The sequence below is a fragment of the Euprymna scolopes genome, chromosome 26 (genome assembly GCF_053919585.1).
Source record: "Euprymna scolopes isolate OS-2025 chromosome 26, ASM5391958v1, whole genome shotgun sequence".
In the NCBI taxonomy this organism is placed as follows: domain Eukaryota; kingdom Metazoa; phylum Mollusca; class Cephalopoda; order Sepiida; family Sepiolidae; genus Euprymna; species Euprymna scolopes.
The window spans coordinates 13,117,513-13,140,446 of NC_136507.1; the positions used below are offsets into that span (position 1 = coordinate 13,117,513).

Consider the following 22,934-nt stretch of genomic DNA (forward strand, 5'->3'; position numbering starts at 1 on the left):
ACATATATATATAAACAAATGACAAAATCTATATTCCAAATTTCATAATATTGATCATTTATTCCTTTAATTATTTAAAATTCTTTGCACAAAACCTTTCATTTAATTATAATATCACTCAATGAATTCATTCTGCCCTTAAATAATCAGAAGAAATAGCACCTATCAATTCATTAAAAGAAAATAAAATGCATTTTGGCATGATTACAATACGTATATAAGAAACTTTGCGTGTCTGTGTGTCGCTATGTAAGTTCGTTCCCTATGGACTTCTGAAACGGCGAGACCGATTTGCATGAAATATAAATTATATATGTGTGCGTGTGTGTTTGTGCGTGCGTGTATGCGTGCATATATAGTGCAAAACTTTGTTGAAATTCAAAGACTTACATTTTTTCTTTTTTGTAACTTTTATTTATTTCATCCTGGATTTCTTCATTACAGCTGTTTCGTTAATGGGATGGCAATTTGATGTTTTTATGTGTCCATAAAAATTTTCTGTCCTCACCAACTCGTCAGATGTTGTTTCCATTTGATGTTACCAACAAAAGGTAATATATATATATATATATATATATATATATATATATATATATATATATATATATATATATATATATATATATACAGTCCTGGTCAAAATCATAAGACAACTTCAGAAATTAAGCGTTTACGCATATTATCGAATTTTTAATCAAACAAATGGTTGAAACCATTGCCAAAAGGGAAAATATGATGGAAAAAAAATGAAATCTACTTCATTCGAAACCTTAACCCTGATCGTATAATTATTTTTTTTAAAACAAACATTTTCACCTGGTCAAAATGATAAGACCATTTTAATAAAATTAGCTAATTTGAAAAAAAATGAATACGAAAAGCTTTTTATGTTACTAAAAGCAACTTGTTAGCGGATATGTTACTAAAAGCAACTTGTTAGCGGATTTTATGTTACTAAAAGCAACTTGTCATCTTACTAAATTATAAATGGCAAAAGTGGAACCATTATTAAAGCTTGAGAGAGGAAGGATCTTTGAGCTTAATAGTGGTGGACTCTCCCATAGATCCATTGCAAACGAAGTGAATCGTAGCAAAACGGTCATCACAATTTTTTTAAGAAATCCAGATCAATATGGGCCCAAAAAGAGTCCAGGTCGACCAAAAAACATAACCCCATCACTGGATCGCCGTATCAGAAAAAGTTTTTTAAAAAGAATCTCCAGTATGAGCTCAAGTCGATTGAAAAGCCAAACAGCAGCAGAATGTAGTCCTAAAACCATCAGAAGGCATCTGAAAATGAAGGGTTTCAATCATTTAAAGCGACTGTAGAAACCACGTCTTCTTGAACAGCACAAAACTAACCGACTTAAATATGCCGCCAAATACCAGACTTGGAATGAAGAGAAGTGGAAAAATGTAATTTTCTCCGATGAGAAAAAGTTTAATCTAGATGGTCCAGATGGATTTCAACACTATTGGCATCATAAAAATTTGCCCAAAGAGACTTTAACTCGGCATAGTGGATGAGGGTCTTTAACGATCTGGTGTTCTTTCTCATCAGCTGGGACCCTAAAGTTGCAAGTAGTGAAAGTCCGGCAAACAGCATTGAAGTACATTTCAATGTTTGAAAATGCTTCTATCAGGACTGAAGGTCCACGTCTGTGTGGAAGAAATTGGATTTTCCAGCAAGACAACGCTGTGATACACACTATTCGACAAGCACGAGAATACTTTTCTTCAAATAATATAGAATTGTTAGATCATCCAGCATGTTCTCCGGACCTCAATCCCATTGAAAATCTTTGGGGATGGATGGAAAAAGAAGTGTTCAAGGATAGAACCCAGTATGATTCGATAAAGGAACTTTCTGATTCAGTTTTCAGTACATGGGATAAAATTCCTTCGCAACTGATAAAAAAAAACTTAGTCGCAAGCATGCCGAAGAGAATTTTTGAAGTAATTCGGAATAATGGAGGCTATACTAAATACTGAGACCCGTTTTAGTAATTTATAATTGCCTTTTGCTAGATAAATTATCAGTGGTCTTATCATTTTGATCAGGTGAAAATGTTTGTTTTTTAAAAAATAATTATTAGATCAGGGTTAAGGTTTCGAATGAAACAGATTTCACTTTTTTCCATCATATTTTCCCTTTTGGCAATGGTTTCAACCATTTGTTTGATTAAAAATTCGATAATATGCGTAAACGCTTTCTTAAGTGGTCTTATGATTTTGACTAGGACTGTATATATATATATATATATATCTTATAATCATTAGATCACTATGGACGGACCTATCGACATTTAATAATAAATGTTTAAATTTCAACTATATTTCCCGCTTTATGTTGGCGGTGTGGTTTATTCCCTGTTAATGGAGTCAGGGATGGCTTCGTGGCCGGGTTTGAACGTGACTGTGTGTGTGTGTGTGTGTGTGTGTGTGTGTGTGTGTGTGTGTGTGTGTGTGTGTTCCATGTGCTACGCACACATTTGCTTTTCGGCATCATCTTCTGCATAGTAATGATATGCCGACACCCCCATTCATAGCAAAATACTCCAATTAAACTGATATCAGAACGATTAACATGTTCCTTCTCTCCATATTGGCAATGCGTGTGTCTCATCTCAGTGTTTGAGCGAAAACCGAGCTAAATGTTCTTGACGAGCCTATCCGGCCAAAATAAATTATTGTACAAATGTTTGTTTGAGATGTTGTTTATTTTATTACTTTTAATTTTAACAATTCGATGGGATAGAAATGCTGAGTCTTGTAACTGTATTTTAAATAAATAATTCAAAATGTAGTATCTGTTTTGTCCGCAGGCAGAAAAGTGCAAATCTTTCTAGACTCTGACATCTTGAATGTCTTTTGTGATAGCTGGATATCTTCCATATTTAAAAAAAACACAAACGAAGTCGTGCCTTACGTTGCCTTCGTTGTGACAGCCATGTTATTGTTATATTGTTGTGTTGTTATGTTATTGTTATGTTTTGTGTTATTGTTATATTGTTATGTTTTGTGGTATTGTTATGTTGTGTTGTGTTCTATATTATATTATGTTATTGGGGTTTGTATTACTGTACACATAGATTCGAAAAAGTTGTCAAAAAACAAATATATAACAAATAAATGTTATCAAAGGCAAGATAAGTTACTTTTCTACCAAACTGGATATATTTTTCGTGTTTTTATTCAATGTAACATGTTTATTTAGCTCGAAAACCATACAGTGTTTACCGATGTATTGGAACATTCAAGATGGAGTCTGATTCTCTCTTTAACACGGTAAGTTTGGGAAAAGATGTTATAAATAAAAAACCGGATAAAATACTGTTAAAAACTCGCTCAATACATGTTACCGTGACATAGGTTGACATATATTCGGCGGGTTTTTAATAGCATTTTGTATAGTTTTTTATTTATAACACCTTTTTCCAAACTTACGGTGTTAAAGAGGGTGTGAGACGCCATCTTGAATTTTCGAATACATCGGTAAACACTGTATGTTTTTCGAGCAGAATAAATATGTTACATTGAATAAAAACACAAAAAATATATCCAGTTTGGCAGAAAAGTAACTTATCTTGCCTTTGATAACATTTATTTGTTATATATTTGTTTTCTGACAACTTTTTCGAATCTATGTGTACAGTAATACAACCCCTGTTATTGTTATGTTGTTATGTTGTTATATTATTGCTATGTTTTGTGTTATTGTTATATTGTTATGTTGTTATGTTAGATGGTGTTATTTTGTTACATATTTTTATGTTGTTACGTTATGTTATATGCTATATTATATTGGTTTGTTATTGTTATATTGTTGTATTGTTAGTGTTATGTTTTGTGTTATTGTTATATTGTTATCTTTTGTGTTATTGTTATATTATTAGGTTGTTGTGTTGTATACTATATTATATTGTTATATTATTGTTATATTGTTGCGTTGTTATGTTAGTATGGTGCTATTTTGTTACATAATGCTATCTTGTTTCATTATGTTGTATGCTATATTATATTGTTATGTTATTGTTATATTAGTATATTGCTGTATGTTATTGATATGTTGTTTTGTTATGTGGTATGTTATGTTAGACGATGCTATTGCTATGTTGTAATGGTGTATGTTATTGTTATGTTCCTTTTTATGTTATGGTGTATGTTATTTTTATGTTTTATGTTTTTGCTATGTTGTTATGTTGTTGCATGCTGTTGCATTTTATTGTACTGCTGTTGTCATGTTTTATGTTATTTTATGTTTTATTACGTTATGTTGTTGTATTTTATGGTGTATGTTATGTGATATGATGTTATGTTTACGTATGTCATTGCTATGTTGTTTTTATATTATGTTATATGATATTGTGCCTCTTGTATGTTATTGCTATTTTGTTTTGTATTATGTTGTATGTAATGTTAAATGATTCTATAATGTTGTCGACAGATAGGACATAAAGCACATGCTAAAGTCTATGTACACGATAAGCAATTGTTTAAAATGAGGTTATTACATTAGCATCTACTTAGCTTATTTAAGTAATTGATAAAGACACCTTAATGAACACTTCGGAACCCAATAAAAAAACAATGTTTAATTAAACATTATTGATCACATGTTTTGCTATTGTATACTTTATTTTATTGCATATCGACTTTCGATATCGCCATTTTATAATAATTCGGTTGAAGACGTGTTTTCTTTTTATGTTATTCATATTAGTAAAGGTCTTGCTGTATTCACGTATCGATGTATCTATTGATCTGCTTGTGTATTATTTATGCATTTATTTATTGAAAGACGTTGGTGTATTCAGTAAATGAATAAATCAAGATGTTTACTATAAAAGAATTGCTCTGATCCTACTTACTTTCCTCCCCACGAGGGCGAAGTTAGACACAAGGCCGGTTTTTATGTGGAGAAAGTCCAGCTCCCCTAAACAGGTCACTATGGATTGGGACAAAATCACTCGGTTTTAATAGTACGAACATGCATATGCAACAAATTATCTACTTTGGGGCAGGATATTCATTCTTTTACGAACTGTTATCACCACATTTCGGACAACTCATCCTTTAGCCTTCTTCAGATGATTAACTCCGACGAGATAGGAATGCTGGATCTTGTAACTGTATCTCGAATAATTACTGCCTTCCATAGTTGTTGTCTCACTACGTTTTGGCCACTTAATCCTCTGGTTTGTTTGCATAGGGCTTGTCTGAGGATAGCGGTTTCAATCCTACCCGAGCATGCCAGAGGATTAGTTGGCGAAAACATGGTGAAGGCAGTAATTACTGAGAATACAGTTACAAGATTTAGCATTCCTATCCCGTTGCGGTTAACCACCTGAAGAACCAAAGATTGGAGCTCAGTCGTGTACCTTCCATAGTAATATCAATGTGAGGAAGTTAATCTTGTGGTTATCTCTATATATAAAATTTTGATTGCAGAAATTCTCTTCTGGACCAAAATATCGTAGGTTTGCAACAACAGATGCCACATACAAATGTATTATGTCTACACTATTAGCCACTCTCTTATATAACTTTAGAACGACATTTTAAACATATTTAGTCGTTATAATAAAATCCTACATTGTATCCGATAAGAGCCATCATCACAATCTCCCCATCTTTCGAGGAAGTAGTTACTACTTTCCCTATAACTCTAAAGTCCTCATACCGACACCAGTCAATATCAGGAACTAATATACACATTATACATATATATACACATTATACATATACAGCCGGATCCGCCTTCGTAACTGGCTCATAAACTCATACACAAACCATTACCTTTCCCTTTTCCCGTCACAAAAATAATAATTTCTCTCTTATACAGTTCCGGCAATTTTCATAGGCTGTGAGTTTGCCAATCGCTTATTCAGGAATATACATCTTAAATAAACGAACATACTAGACCTTGACAAATATGGCCTATCTCTTTCTCTCTCTCTCTCTCTTTCTCTCTCTCTCTCTCTCTCTCTCTCTCTCTCTATATATATATATATATATATATATATATATATATATATGTATATATATGACTACATCTATCTATCTATCTCCACCCTTCAATCCTTTTTACCTGAAAGAAACCAATTGTTTTTTTTTTCTTTTTTCCTAAATATGATACTTCGTTTATTATATAAATGTTTATTACACTTTTTTCTGCATGAACAAATAAGCATGTAAACATAAACTTGGGGGTTTTAGAGAACATCGAGCGTGCGAGCTAGAGATTATGGAAGCAAATATACACGGAGATAGAGAGAGGGAGAGAGAGAGAGAGAGAGAGAAAGATAGCGTCGTCATCATCGTAGTCGTGATAAACTTTTGAACTCATTTTATTTGGTCAAGCAAATATACAGAGAGAGAGAAAGAGAAAATACGGAGATAGAAAGAGAGACAGAGAGGGGGGAGGGAACGTCATCATCATCGTAGCTGTGCTAAACTTTTGAACTCATTTTATTTGGTTAAACAAGTATACACGGAAAGAGAGGGAGAGGGTTACCTTTAATGCATCTAAAACCAAACTCTTATCCTTACATCATCAACGCTCTGATCTCCATCTGGTATCAATTGGGATGGATGGCTCTCGTCTGAGAGAGGCCCCGTGTTTTGACAAGCTTCTGGGTTTGACCTTTACTCCTGATCTGAAATGGAACACGTACATCAAGTCTGTTTGCAAGGTCGCTGGAAAGATGGTGAGATTCTTCTACCGCTCCAGAAGATATCTCACTACTGATGCAATTCTCTATTTATATAAAAGCCAAGTACGTCCAAGGATGGAATACTGCTGCCATATCTGGGCAGGAGCTGCTAAAAACAGCCTATCCTGCCTTGACAGAGTACAAAATAGACTTCGTGGCTTAGTGGGGGATGCCCTTTTCTCTACCCTGCAACCTTTCTCCCACAGAAGAGACGTTGTGAGCCTATCCTTGTTTTATCGTTATTTCCATGGCAGGTGCTCGTCTGAACTCCAATCTCTGGTCCCCCCTCGCCAATCTTTCACGAAAAACACCCGTCTAGCTGAATTCACTTTGAAAAATTTCCCCCACTCTTTATCTGTGCCTAAATCAAAACGTGGATTCCATGAAGAAAGCTTTTTTCTTAGAACTGCACGCCTGTGGAACTCTGTTCCGTGTGCCTGCTTCCCATCTGACTACAACCTGGATGTGTTCAAGTCCAACGTTAACAAATTCCTAATGAACCGCCCCCTTAAGTAAACACTTCATCAAATCTCCACACTAACGTAATGTACGTACTTGCAATAACCCTTATCCCTGGGTGGCTTCCGGGCCTTGATAAGTGGTGACCACTGTGGAAAAAAGAGGTAGAGAGAGAGAGAGGGGAGCATCATCATCATAGCCATGCTAAACTTTTTTACTCATTTTATTTGGTTCGCAAATTCATTCACGTCTACCGATACGTTTTAAAGGCGTTATTTTGAAGACCTGTAACGTCAATCGTTCACCGTGAGCCAATCGACTAAAGTGTTTCCTTTTTCTTCGTCTCCTTTTCCTCTTAGCATTACACGTTTGAGCCTGGTTACTGCGGGTAATTTTTTTACGCTCGAAAATGTACTTGATAATGTTTTCATTATTTATAGGGGGTAGCTTTATTTAAAAAAAAAATGTTTTTGATGGTTCGCACGGGTAATAACTATGGCTAAGACAACAGCATATTCTTTTCATTGTTCTGACTCTCGAATGTGTATCCGTTGATATCTTATATGCTTTTATATAGAGTGATGTGGTTCTCGATTGATTAACTTTGTCTAACTGTGTCGGATATATACTCAAAATCAAAACAATGAAAAGCATATGCTGTTGTCATAGCCCTAGTAATATTAAATGTTTGTTTTTATTTTTAAACGCAAATAGGTCACAAATTCGTATTTTGCTTTTATGTATGCATATATATATATATATATATATATATATTGAAAAATATTTGTATGTACTTTAAAAACATAACTAAATGTTAAATGTTTCGTTTTATTTTTAAACGCAAAAAATTATAGTGTTCTATTTATATTGTTTATAATATAAAAACATCTGTATATATTGTTTCAAATAAATAATAATTGTTTATTAGTTAAAGAAAACGTTCTGTTTATAGTGTTTTGTTTTTTTTTTAATACCGTTTACATGGTAACTACAGGAATTTAATTCGTTTTAAGTGATAGAGGGTTCGATGGTATTTTGCCACTAAAACTCCAGGTTTGACAGCATAAATACCATACACTGAACCATACCCTGCCCGCCAGATTAGTATGCACGGCCCGACCAACACTGCAACCACCAAATTTGTATGTTCGTTCATAGTATTTGCGGGTGGGCATCCAAACATCGATTATCAAAGTTACATTTCGGGCAAATTTTTTGACAACAACAAACCACTCAAAAATGGGGTGTCTATTCCGAAAGCCGTTTTTAACATTTGGTGATTGGGAGTGTCCATTCCTAAGGCCGTTCTTAACATGAAGAGGGTGGTGGTTGGGCTACAACAACAGTCAAACTTTATTTTTTTACGCAAGGGAGGGGGGCATTCTATTACGGGGCAACGCCGGTTAACGGGTCCTGCTAGTTAATATTTATTAGTGTATACACGCTGTCAAAAATAATGGAAAATGTTCAAATTCGCTATCTTAATAAGTATAAAACTGTGGACCGTCCGGCGTCCTTGCTTCAATCTTATATACATGTATGTGAGTATGTGTGAAAATCCAACTGTCTTGTATATATCATATTTAAATCTTGATAAGATGCCTGTACTACTATACTGTAAAGAATCATCGGATACAATTACAAAAGTGTTTAAACACTAGACTTATCTGGTAGCTAAATGTTTTGGTTTCGATTCTAGCTGATGGCACCCAAGTTTATATTTTGGTTACAATATAATAATCAATAGAGAATTGGCTCTATAATAATGAATATGAAATCTGCATAAATTAAAATATATTTCAGCGTATTTTACGACTGAATAATCCTGCGCGGCGTGTTAGTTGAATTCTAAAAGTTCAATGATATACATTTTCTTGCAAGAAATATATTTCAATGAAAATATTACGATCGGAGTTTTGGGGGATTTTTTAACCTTTGGTCTGGGTTTAAGTGAAATCTGGAGAAACGGTGAACACTTCCGCTATTTTAACTTTATTATAAAGACCAACACACACACATGCATGTGTGTGTGTCCTGTCATACAAAAATTAACGAGTAAAACTGTCCAGTGCTTAGTAAGAAGAAGCAAATAGCAATTCAGAGAGCCCTGCCGTCTTAAATGAAATCTTGAAAATCCACGCTCCATTCCCATAATGAGGCCTTCTTTTGTACTCAAGTTTTGGTTGAGTTCAAATTTTGTAGATGCAGTATTGTTTAAAACATCCCAAGTTGGGAATTTTTTTTTTTTTTTTTTTTTTTTTTTTTAAAGTTTACCGATCGAGATATATGATTAAAAGTGCGAACACCCGCAAAGCATTTTTTTCTCTTCATATTCGACGAATAGTGTACACTTGTCAATACAGATTTGTCGCTGATTGGTGAAAGATGAACAGATCGAGTGTTGGTTTTGTTTAACAAAAATATGAAACAATACGACAAACGAAATCTCTTCAATTATTCAAATTACTTGGACTCAGTTTCCGAGGCGATGAAAAGGAATGGTAAAAGACAATAAGTTACATTAATTTTGTGAAACCAGCCTTTGTAGTAAAAGACTTTCAATAAGTAATTGGTCTTTGCTTAGAGTCAATCTACATAAAAACTAAAACATTAATTTTTATAAAAGACGACAGTAAAAGCGAGTGAATATTCAACTGATATTTAAAACTTCAAAATTTATCCAGAAAAAGTCGCTCACTTAACGTTAAAAAAAATGTATGGGTCTCGTTAAATTTGAAGCAAATTTCTTTCGTATTGCTGTAGTGAGCTTAGGTTTAGCTTGGTAAAGTACAGAATAGTTAACACTCGAGAATTTGTAAACCAAGAATTTATAATGCTAATCAGAATTATTTTCTACCGAACCTACCGTTCGAACCTGGATAGATAATTGTTGAGATTTCTACAGTTAAAAACAAAACTCGTTTAAACTACGTCGTTTCGTTCGGTTTACGAGTTCTTAGTTAAATATTCTTATGACCGGCATGTCCCCCGCTAGGTGTGTCAGAAACTTCGTGAAAAATATTGAATTACACACCATGTCTTTCCAAGCTTATAACAACTCGAAAAATGTAGTTCAAACCCTATTTTTTTTCTTCAATTAAAGGACCAAGGTTAAAAAAAAAATTGTTTTAAATTTGAATATTATTTATTGATCTTTTATCTTCAATTTCTGATAAAACTTTGGTAAATTAATTATTTACTTTTTAATAGACATTTCAAAAGGGGTGGGGTGAATTTAAGTTTGTCTAAAATATTATATTCGGTTTATTAAAAAGAGCATAAAATTTCACATTTACCCTGCAAATATCGTAATAGAATCAACAGAAAAAAAAAAAAATTGAGATTTAAGTTTAAAAATTGAAAAATACTGAACTCGTAAAATTCAATTAATTTCATTACTTTTTTTTTTTTAAGTTAAAAAAAAAAAAAAAAAAAAATTTCTATTACTTTTTATACAACTTTAATGGTTTATATAACCCATAAAGAAAATAAACAACCCACTTGTAAAAGAGAAATTACGAGTTTTATTTTATTCGCAGTTTCGTGTTAGGGAGTGTCACAAATTCTGATTCTCCAGACCCCCCCCCCTTTTTTTTTAACTGAGAATTAGAAAAAAAAAAAAAAAAATTTAAAGTGGAAATTTTTTTTCTTTTAGAGAGAATGCTCAAGATTCCGATTTGCTCCGAAATAGGAATTTAAAACAACGACACTAGTTTTAGGCTACACGATATTAAATTCATATTACAAAGTAACAACTCGATTTCTGTAAAATTCAGAAGATAAAATCTTTATTTTAACAGTAGATAAAAGGATGCGAAATGTGGAAAGTCAAACATTTTTAACGAAGCAAAAGAAAATAGAAGACAGCAACAATTTGAAATTAAAGTCTTCGGGGGTTTTTTAGGGTGCATACAAATCTTTAACGAAATATAAAAAATCAAAAGTTACTAAACGAAAAGAAATCCATTAAAAGATTCATCAAATTACTGGGTCCAGGTGGCCGGGGCGAAGACGGGGTTCTGGGAGATGGTGGCGGGCGCTTAACAGGAGGAGTACTATGCAGGTCTTTAATGTAATTGTCTCTAATCTTTGTAATGGCCGCGTCAGACAAAATAGTCACAGAAAGACAACTCTTCGATATGAGAGTCGGCATCGATAGTCTTTTCTCGGGATCCTTCTGCAACATAGACAACACCAAATACTTCAATTTCTCCCCAACCCACAACGGTAAGGGATCGAATTTCGCTTGGATTACCTCCACGAAGTTAATGAACGGAGATTTCAAAGTTATCATTTCGTATAGCATGACCCCTAAGGACCACATGTCAGTCTTACTTGTATAAGGGGCACGGTTTAACACCTCCGGTGACATGTAGATTGGAGTCCCGATGACTGTGTACGCAAAGTCAGCACGCGAAGACAGCTGGCGGGCGACTCCAAAATCGCCGATTTTAATCCGATTGCTGTGCAAGAAGACGTTCATAGGCTTCAAATCACGATGGATCACGTTCTGGCTGTGGATGTACTCGACCGCCACAGCGATCTGACTGAAGAAGGCGAGGATCTGGTAGTCATGAAACAGAGTCTTTGAAGAGCGTTTCCAGGCAATCACCTGGCTGAGGTCTCCCCAGTTGCAGTACTCCATCACGATGCATAATTTTCCATGGCTCTGGAACGATTCTACGTACGATACAATGAGCGGGTGACGAAGCCGGCGAAGAAAGTCGATTTCTTTGAGAGACGAGGCATCTAGAAGACCGCCTTTGATTTCTTTCATAGCATATTTCTGTTCTGAATTGGAAGTGACCAGATAAACAGAACCAAAGGACCCGGCACCTAATAGTTTGTGCTTAGTATAAGACATGACAATAGGAATTCGTTTAGTTGGGACGGTAATATGGTAAACGCCGGCTTCTCATTTGATGTTTGGTAAAACTGAAATAAAATTAGACTCGTAATTGCTTATGCATTTTGAAATTATATATATGTAAATTTACAAACGAAATGTCGTTAAGTAAGGAAATATGTAAATGCACAAGACGAGTCTATTATCTATTTTATTTATCCTTTAAATAAAATGTTTAATAAAATTGGAAAAATTACATATGGAGAGAGAGGGAGAGGGGAGTCGCACAAGGCCAAAATGAATATAAGTGGATCGAGGGTTATCTATTTTGTTTATTCTTTAAACTATTTCCAATCAATTAAACTATAACATTCACCCTATGTGTTAAACTATTTAAAGTATCCTCAGGTGGTTTCGAATAGTTTTATTTACAAAATATTTACAATACGGAATATAAAAAAAAGCCTTTAAACACTTAAAATATATCGACGAATTGTGGCTTTGAAATATAGGATGCTCTCTGCTGTAAGTAATTTTCTAGCGCGGAGAAGGGAGCCCATCTTCTTTGCAGCAGCCTTGGCAATGTACTTAATGTATTTGTTTCAATTAGCATTGCCTATGAATGTTAGGCTGAGGAATTTGAAAGATGACCTTTTGGGTAGGGTATAATTTGTTATTGCAATCATTGGTTGAGAATGTTCTTGTAATTGTTAAAGGAAAGAAGCTTAGTCTTAGTATCATTAAATGTTAAAATGTTCATTTAAGGTTCAATTCCACTACAGACTAAAAGTCATTTTCTCTCATACCTATAATAGAGCGTGGTATCATCTATATAAACATCTTAGACACAATTTCATGATATACTAGCTGGTCGCCCGGCGTGGCCCGATCGTAAAATACACATGAATATTATGTTTTAATTAATGCAGAATTCTTATTTATTATAAACAGAAATACCGTAGGTAACAAACATAACGTTAAATTCCTTAAAAGAAAATAACCTAATAAAAAAACCCAAAGAAACTGAGACCTGTGCATGGGAGTATTATGTTGTTGTTTTTTTTTTTTTTGTTTTTTTTTTTGTAAACAGTTCACTTCTTGTAAATAAAAAAAATACTCGAACTGAAATCAAAACCAAAACCTAAAGAGAGTAAGTACGATAACCATTAGGCCAGTTTGATACGATCTTTAAAAAGCGTTTGCAAACCTACTTATATATAAGGGATCTGTCACGTTAATAATTATTGTCTATATTATGTAATCTGAGCTTATATGTACAATAGGTTTATAAAGTTTGTGGATACAAAACCAATTCCGTACTTTTTAAAAGTATTTACTATTTATAGGTGGCCATCTTTGTTTTATTAGCGAAGCTATCGAATTGTTTATTTTTTGTATAAACAAATTATCGAGATTTTCCAAATATTTACAAAGCACGACTGCACGACTGTGGAACTCTCTTCCGTTTACCTGTTTCCCACCTGACTACAACTTGGAGGTCTTCAAGTCCAACATAAACAAATTCCTGATAAACCGCTCCCTTAAGTAAGACGCTTTATCAAATCTCCAATACTAATGATTACTACAATACTATCCCATTAATTACTGTACAGGCAATAACCCTTATCCCCGAGTGACTTCCGGGCCTTGATAAGTGGTGACTTCCATGTAAACAAAAAAAAAGTACAAAATAAAATAGGAGATTTTATTTTTTAAATAACCCTTGTATGAAAAAAAGCATGCTCCGGCCGCCTATGCGCATCTATAGTTCATCGCTGGCATAATGGTGATAATTAATGTAGAAGAATAAATTTGGGATCAAAAAAGGTTGCTTTTTTTAATGACTCCAGTCTTCATAGCTGTTCAACTTTTTGAATTAAAAAAAAATAGGAGGCTTTAATTTTGGAACAACCCTAATATATATATACTAGCATTTCAGCCCGGCGTTGCCCGGGTGTTTGAAGACGTATGCCGAGCAAAAAAAAAAAACCGGTCAATTTTTTTTTAATTTGACCCCTATTATGACTCCTTAACATTTTTTGTTTTGTGTTAAAATTTAGTTATTAAGTTAGATCCATGTCCAAGAACCCTATATCTAAAATTACAATTGTTTTGACCCCAAATTGTGGGAGAAGTTTGGTAGAGTTCTCGAAGATCAAATCGTTGAATTTTAACACCTTAATAGTCAAATTCCTGGCCGAAAATCGATCACATCGATTTTCCCAAATCTCAGTACCCTGTATATCAAATTTCGAGTCTGTAGACTGAAAATTGACAGAGTTATTGCGAATGAAAATGTACACAGACACACAGACGTTCACATATATATATATATATATATATATATATATATATATATATATATATATATATATATATATATATAAGAGCAAATAGTTAATAAAACACTTTGGAAAAGAGTTAAAAACATATTTAATCTGAAAAGGAAACACTTAATAAGTGGATAGTCCTTAATCCGCAGAGTTTCGAAGAAATACTTTCCTTCTCATCAGAGGGTAGGAAATTAGCAAAATGCGGGATCGGATTTTGCATACATAAGTATTTGATGAAACTGCAAGTAAGTCAAAGATCTTACTTCATAACAAAAAGTGAAGCAGAGGGAATAGGGTGAAGAAAAAGGTGATTTCACGTGACTTCAGAATAAAATTATCTAACAATCAACTGGTAAGGAAACCTGTGATTATAAGTCTTACCAAATATTATTGGCAGTAATATTCTATAAGGACTATCCCACCTAAATAAAAATTGCTCGATATACAGGATAGAGCAAATAAATCAAATTTTAGTCATTCAATAAATTTAAAAATTTATGACGTGAAATGGTTAAAATTCAAATCAAAAGATTTTTATTATTCTATGTAAGACAAAGAATACATTTGAAATATTATATATATATATATATATATATATATATATATATATATATATATATATAGTAAGTTATGAAAATATATATGGTAATTAAAATACACAGAATTTTCAACATTTCATCCCCATGCGGGCTCATCAGACTAGAACGCGTCGAATTCATGTAACTGGGTGTGTTTTATACACACATGATTTTAATTTTGGGTAGCTAACCAATCAAATTCCGTGTTATTCCCGCTCATTGGTTAATGTTTTCACTAGCCAATGGCAGGGTTTTTCTCAGACTTCTATTTCTTCCTCTTTTATTCAGTTTTGAAGAGGAGTGGCCCGCCTTTGTTTGTGAATGCGTCGAATTTAAAAGTTATCTTGTTTTAACATGTTCATGTTTTGTTTATTTTAGTTGTTATATTTGTTTAGTTTTTTGTTTGTTTTATCATTATTATTATCATTATTGTTGTTTTCGTTGTTGTTATCCTAAAGTAAAATTTATATCTGTGGATACAATCGTTTGTTATTTCGCCTCTACATTTCAATGGGTTTTCCCTGCAAAAAATAGCTTTGAAAAATAAAAAATCTGTCAGTGTTCTACAATATGAGCGCCTCAAGCGATAAGCAATAACCCAACCCCTAGGATGATGTACTGCTTGAGATGATGCAGCTCCAACAAAGAAATTTTGGGTAGTTCAGGATAGTTTGTAGGTTTGTAATGTCGCAGGAACAAACAAATAAAAATAAATAGGAAGGAAACAAAAATCCGACACGGCAATTTTTTTTTTTTAAGTGTAAATGAAATGCGTTTATTCATAGTTCTTCTAAAACAATGCATTTCATTATGTTTCCAAAGTCTTTTCGCAAATACACATGCTTTTTAAAAGTCTTTCTCCTCACTATCTCATATTGGCGCTAGCTAGCGCTGTTTCGCCCTCATATTCACACGTCCACATTACCCATGCGCCCTTTGCTTCTCTCCTTGACCGCGTGATGTATTTTTCTCTCCTTTTCTTGCGATGCAAGCTCATGTACGCTTGCTAATTTGCTTATGTGCTTTAATAGCTGCTGCTGCTGCTGCTGCTAATATTTTCGTTAGCCAGTTATCCTTAGGATGCTGCTGATTTTCTCACATATGTCTATACGCGCTCTGTTACAGGGTGTCGGAATGATTATCAAAATGAACTCTGCTTACTATAAAAAAAATTGGCTGAGCCAGGCTCCATCGAATATTATTTAATAAACGAAATGATAAGATCCTCTACATGAAAATCTACATAGACAATTGGATTATTGCTAAACCTGTGTCTTATATTAATGCTAGATTATACTCGTCTAAAAAGGGGTAAAATTAATTCTGAAAAGAGACAATTACCACCACCTTTATTTCCCCTTATACTGTATCCATATGACATAATCACGTTGACACACTAGTTCCCACTAGCTCACAAAAGTTTAGCAATGTTTACCCTGGTCAGTATCAGAGGGGTAACCATTTGAGAATATCAGGCACTATTTGTAGGTGAATGTGGACAACCCCCCTACAAAACCTGTAAAAAAACTAACGTGATTATCTCCTTATCGGAATATACATGCAACTGGGGGTTGCTTGTGAATGTGATATTCCCATGAAACTTCCTCCTTTGAAGAAAGCGGTTTCAACCCACCGAGGGTGAATGTTGCTGTCTTTTTCCCCCCTTATGACAATTAAAATCAACATATAATACTACTTGAACTTCTATCTAGAATCCTTATTCGAATTGTGATCAAAATCCATTACATGATTTTAATTCAAGAAAATTTCTAAAGAAACATAAGGGATCTTTAAATAAACTAAAGTTTGCGAAATATTTATTAATTGATGCTTATTGTTAAAATTTTACAAAATTCACATACTTCTGAATTTTGTATATTATTTTTATTTATTTATAAAAACAAAATTGAGGGCTGGGGCGCAGTGAATAGAAGTGTTAGGTCTTTACGGTTCCAGGCAAGCATTGTCTGAAAATAGCAATTTTAATCATACCCAAAAAGGCCGGAGGATTAGTTGGCCAAAACCGTGGTGAGGCAACAACAACTATGGAAGGCAATAATTACTGGGAATGCAGTTATAAGACTCATCATAATCACCTGAAGAAGACCAAAGGATGAGTTGGCCGAAACGTGGTGAAATAACAGCTATGAAGATGAGGATAACAGTCCGCAAAAAAGAATGAATATCTGAATTTTCATCAAATTTTGTCACCTTTGCATAAAATTAAAGCGAACTAAATATAGTCCACATTACTCACCATTATACCGAGGAGCTGTATCCAAAATTCATAATTATCAGTAAACTAGTTTGAGAGTGAAGCGTACACATATAAATATGTGTACGTTTCACGTTTAAGAAATATATAAACAGTGAACGCATAGAATAGCAAAAGATAGGACCTCGTGATTTCTGGAAAATCTATACTAGTGTAGTGAATAAAGGGCAATCAGTAATTCCTCCACTAAGCAACAACCAGAAGGTTGCATGCACAGCAATGGAGAAGGTGGAACTGCTTGCCCGGCGATTTGCCTCCAACTCCAACTTAGAGCCAACAAACAACTCCCTCCCAAATTTCCCTATGCGGACTAAAGCCACATAAGATGATGTAAAAATCATCCCTTCTCATGTCCGCGATATCATAAAAAACTTGGACACCTCAAAGGTGTGTGGGCCTGATTTCATCCCTGCTATACTAATTAAGAAATATTCAGCCGAACTAGCCCCCATGCTTTTCAAGCTCTACAATAAATGCCTTGCTGAATCTTGCTTCCCTAATAGCTGGAAGATGGCCTCTGTGGTACCAATGTACAAGAATTTTGGTAGAAGGACAGACTCTCTCAATTATCGCCCCATTAGTCTCCTTCCCCTCTTCGCTAAAATCTTTGAGACTCTAATTAATCAAGCACTAGTTCACTACCTTGCAAAAGCAAATCTCTCTGATAAACATTATGGATTCAGGCAATGTCGTTCTACTGCAGATATTTTAACAGTTATCTCTGGACGCATTTACCATGTACTGGATAAGGCAGGCGAAGCCAGGTCTGTAGCCCTTGATATATCCAAGGCCTTTGACAAATTCTAGCACGAAGGGCTGCTAATGAAAATACAATCGTGCTGTATAACTGGATGTATACTAAATATAATTAGATCCTTCTTAGACAATAGAAGCATACAGGTTGTCAGTGACAGACGTACATCCAGCAGCATAACATTAATGCGGGAGTGCCTCAGGAGTTGATCCTTGGGCCATTATTATTCCTGATATTCATAAACGACCTCCCTGATAATATTGTGTCCGAGATGGGTATATTTGCTGATGATACAATGCTCAATAATATGCATGAGGAAAGAACAGATGTACATAAATCTAAGACAATGGCAGAATCGTTAGAAAATGACCTCCAGACTTTAGTGGAATGAGGACGCAAATTAATGCTAGTAAAACTAAGCTGCTCTCCTTTAACAATTGCAAGACGCCTCTCCAACTGCCTATGTCCATGTCAAATAACACCCTACCTGAGAATTCTACCTTCAAACTCCTCAGCCCAACATTTGTGGGCAATATAAACTGGAACAAATACATAGAGGACATTGCAAAGGCCGCTACAAAGAACGTGGGCTCCCTCTATCGAGCTAGAAGACCATTCACACCTGAGAATATCCTGTACCTCTACAAGGCTACAAATGGAGTATTGTTGCCACATCTGGGCTGGTGCATCTACCACTAGTCTCTTCCTCTTGAATAGGATCCAAAAAAGAGTTGTTGATCTAATCGGTCCCACTTTATCAACTAAGCTCCAGCCCCTGTCCCATCGCTGCAATGTTGCATCACTGTGCCTATTTTACAAATATTTTAATGGAATGTGTTCTGATGAACTCGTTTCACTTGTATCCCCTCGACGTATATATCCCCAACAAACATGCTTAGCAATAAGATCTCACCCCTTCACTGTTGATGTCCCTAAATGCCAGAAAGCTTTCTATTCTAATAGCTTCTTTCCTCAAACAGCTAGACTTTGGAATTCCCTTCCTGCTGACTGTTTCCCTTGCTGTACTGATATGCAGAAGTTTAAATGTAACATAAACAAATATCTTGTTAATCTTTCCTAGACATGGCCCCAAATAGTAGCCCCTTACGTCCAAGTGGCGATATGCTTTGTAAGGGGTGAACATGAGTAAAAAAAAAAAAAAAAAAAAAAAAACATATGCAGATACAAAACTATAACTAGGAGTAGATATGTGTGTTACCGATCATTATCTGCTAGATGTGTCCATGACCCATCGGGTCACTGTCACTATTTATTCTACTTTTATTTCATTATTTTTATATTTCTTTTTGCATGACTAAAATAATAAATCTCTTTATTTCCACGGTATTATAATCATTATTACTAGTTGGACCTGAGGAAATTCCACAGGGGAGTTATTCAAATGTAAGATATTGATGTTTGCATTCTGTAGATGTTCAGTGTAAATGGAGACGTCCTGATATTATTGTTGCTTTTTTATTCAAGCTACAAAACTATTTATCTAAGCTAGCACGAACGCCTGGCAAAGCTCGGTCGTAAAGTACGCTTAAATATATTTTAATTCTTGCAGATTTCGTATATATTATTATAGAGTTAATGGTCTATTGATTTTTATATATTATAAAGTTGCGATTTCAAAATTTAAAAAATATATCCATATGACTTGGGTGCGTTAGCTTGAATCGAAATCGAAATAAAAACTTATGGGAAAAAATTTATGCATATATATATATATATATATATAACTTGAGTTCCTTCAGCCATAATCGAAACCGAAACCAAAACTTATGAAGAATTCTTGATAAAATTATTTATAAAAAAATAGATGATTTAAGTGCCATCAGCTATAGTTGAAACCGAAGCCAAAACTTATGAAGAATTCTTGATAAAATTATTTATGACAAGAAATAGAAGAATATAACAATCAAACGACCCGGATGTAAACGTGACACAGGAAAGAACACACACGCTATCGTATTAATATATAGATTATTCACTCACTAGGAGTTTTCACATAGGTTAACATCAAAGATTACTCTTTGAGAACAACCTGTGGTATTCCCTGGAATCTGAGTAACAACAAGCCTCCCCAGATTTCTAGTACTCTTCATCTCTTTCAAAAAGTTTTGCAAATTAGTTTGCGTTATAGCAATAGCCGTTTACGATTGATTTCTTGTTCGTAGCGAATATTGGTCTTCACTGGAATTTGAGTAGATATAAACCTCCCCAAACTCCCAGTTCACTTCCCACTGGTCCAGTGGAGGTCTAGTTAGTGTTTTCTCTCCTAGGTTTTTCCATCCTCCTTGACCTTCCTCAACTATTTGGTGTGATATTGGTTGATACCAACACTCGTTGGGAGTGGATTAACTTACAATTATACTGTTTCAGTTTTTTTTTTATTCCATGTGGTGTTTCTTTGCGTTTAACTTCTGTAGCAGTTTTTACATGTCCGGCTTGTGCCTGTAGCTCGTGTGTATTAGTTTACGCATTCAAGGGTTTTCCTTAATATTTCAGCCGTATTCATTATTGTTATCCATTGTATCTTCTCAGCTATTCCTCAGAGTCAATCTTTTTTCAAAGTTTTTCGGGATTATTCTTAGTGTTCCTACTATTATTGATGTTTGTTTGTTTGTTTGTTTTTGTTTTTTCTTTCTTTTTCTTTTTTTTTTTTTTCACTTTCCATATCCCTGTCAGCTCTTTGACCAGCTCTGTGTATTTGCTCTGTTTCGTCGCTTCTTTGATATTCACTCTGTGGTCTGCTAGAACGACAAAATCTACAATCTGGCAGCACGTTTCCTTGTTGTTAATAATTATGACATCCGGTTTTCTTGCTTGGATGGGTTTATCTGTTTGTACGTCCATGTCCCATAGGATTTTGTAATGTCCGTTTTCAAGTACTGCTGCTGGTTTGTGCTGTACAATTTGTCTGTGTGTTCAAGATGCAGTTGGCTGCATAATTTCTAGTGTACTTCCTTCCTCACCTGATTGGGTTTATTCTTATATTTTTGTGGACTAGTTTGCTGTATTCGCTTATTATGTGGTTTATTAAATCGTCTTTTTTGTTCACAGAGTGTTCATCTGCACTTTTCTTGTGTCGATTTTTGCTTTGATGTGGTTAGTTCTAATCGCGTTATCTTGTGTGGCTGTTATTGCAGATTCAGTTCCTCTGTTTAGGTTTCCCTTTTTGTAGTCATGGCCAAGTGTTTTCGTTCATCATATCTTATGAATCGCCCATGTAGCTGTTTCTCTCCCATTCGTCTTTTCTTATCTCTTGCCTCTCTGTTTTCTGTCTTGTTCATTTTTTTCAGTGTCTCTTGCTGCGGTAATTATCCTTTGTTCTGCATTATGTATTTTTCTAATTCTTTTTTCGTGCCATTCACACAGTCTTCTATACAAACCAGTCCTCTTACCCCGTCTTTCCTTTTCATATAGAGTCTGTCAGCATCATCCTTTGGATGTGGTGCATTGTGCATGGTCATAAGTTTCCTGGTCTTCTGGTCGAGATGACTCAATTCTTCTTTGGTCCAGCCTATAAGCAGTCTAGATGACACTGGTCATGTGCTTATGCCTTTTATAAGGTTTCACCTGTATAGTTTGGTTTCTAGTTTTCTTGTTCTTCCGAGGTATTCCTTTCCAATTTTCTCTCCATTTCTGTTGCTTTGATGGTGTCTGCTTTAAGAATTCCCAAATATTTGTAGTTTTGATGTTTACCTAGTGCCCTCATCTTCGCTTGGTTGGGTAGTTCCATACCTTTCATTGTCTCCAGTTTTTTCTTTCTTATAATTAGCAGTGCATACTTTTCCATACCGAATTCCATTCGGATATCCCGCCTGAAGATCCGTGTTGTATTTATTAGTGTCTCTAGTATCTTTTTGATTTTTTGCAAAAGTTCCAGATCGTCCATGTACATCAGGTGGTTCAGTTTTTCCTCTGTATTAGTGGACTTGTACTCAATTTGGCACTTTCTTAGTATATTGTTGAGCGGCATCAAAACTATGATGCAGAGTAGAGGAAATAGGGAATCTCGGAAAATATCTCTTTGTATTTTAATCTTAATTATGGATTGTCCATCAGCTGTCAGTTCAAGGCTCCATGTTCTCATTGCATTATTATTAGCAGTAGTAGTAGTAGTACCTATTTACTATGCCTCCCCACGGGACAGAGTTAGACACCAGGGTCGTTTTTTAACGTGGAGAAAAGGTACAAAAATAAAAATTGTCTCAGTCGTGAAGGATTTCTCCTCCACTGAAAGAGAACAAGAAATAGAAGTGCAGCATCTGAAGAACAGATACTACACTTTGATCTTGTCCTGAAGAGTAGTAGTAGTAGCATGTAGAGGTATTATTATTTAGTGTTATCATCGTCATCATCATCAGTATTATTTATTATTTATATTATATATATATTATTTATCATTATCATTATCATCATTATTGTTATTGGCTCACAAGGAGCTTTCACACAGGTCATCAAAGGCCTGTGGTTATCCCTGGAAGCTGAGTGACAACAAGTCTCCCCAGATTTTCAGTATTCTCCACTTCTTTCAATAGATAACTTCTTTCACTAAATAAATTTGCATTATCGCAACAGCTGCTTGCCATTGATTTTTCCTTGGCAGTGGCTGTCGGTTTTTACTGGAATTTGAGTCGCAATAAGCCTCCCCAAGACCTCAGTTCTCTTTGTACTTATCCAGCGGAGATATGATCAGTACTCTCTCCTCAGTCTTTCCTTCCTTCTTGACTCTACTTGGCTGTTTGGTCTCTTTTTTTTCTGAGGGGGGGGGGGGCAATGATGTGGTATTGGGGTGGGGATAGGAGTGGGGTTAGCGAACTTATAGATATGCAGCTTCAATGTTCTTGGTTCTATGTGGCGTTTCATGTTTTGCCTTTGCAGCGGTTTGTCTGGTCTGCGCTTGTGGTTCATGTGTGTTAGTTTTCACATTCAAGGGTTTTCCTTGATATTTCAGCTGTTTT

At 34.7% G+C, this 22,934-nt stretch overlaps 1 protein-coding gene across 1 annotated transcript; it reads right to left on the reverse strand.

The window, feature by feature from the left end:
• Positions 1-10,941: 10,941 nt before the first annotated feature.
• LOC145247864 (serine/threonine-protein kinase Nek3-like) lies at positions 10,942-12,154 on the reverse strand. Its single transcript, XM_080109482.1, has one exon. It carries the CDS (start codon positions 12,037-12,039, stop codon positions 11,113-11,115), a length of 927 nt encoding a protein of 308 aa, XP_079965608.1. The 5' UTR covers positions 12,040-12,154; the 3' UTR covers positions 10,942-11,112.
• Positions 12,155-22,934: the final 10,780 nt, after the last annotated feature.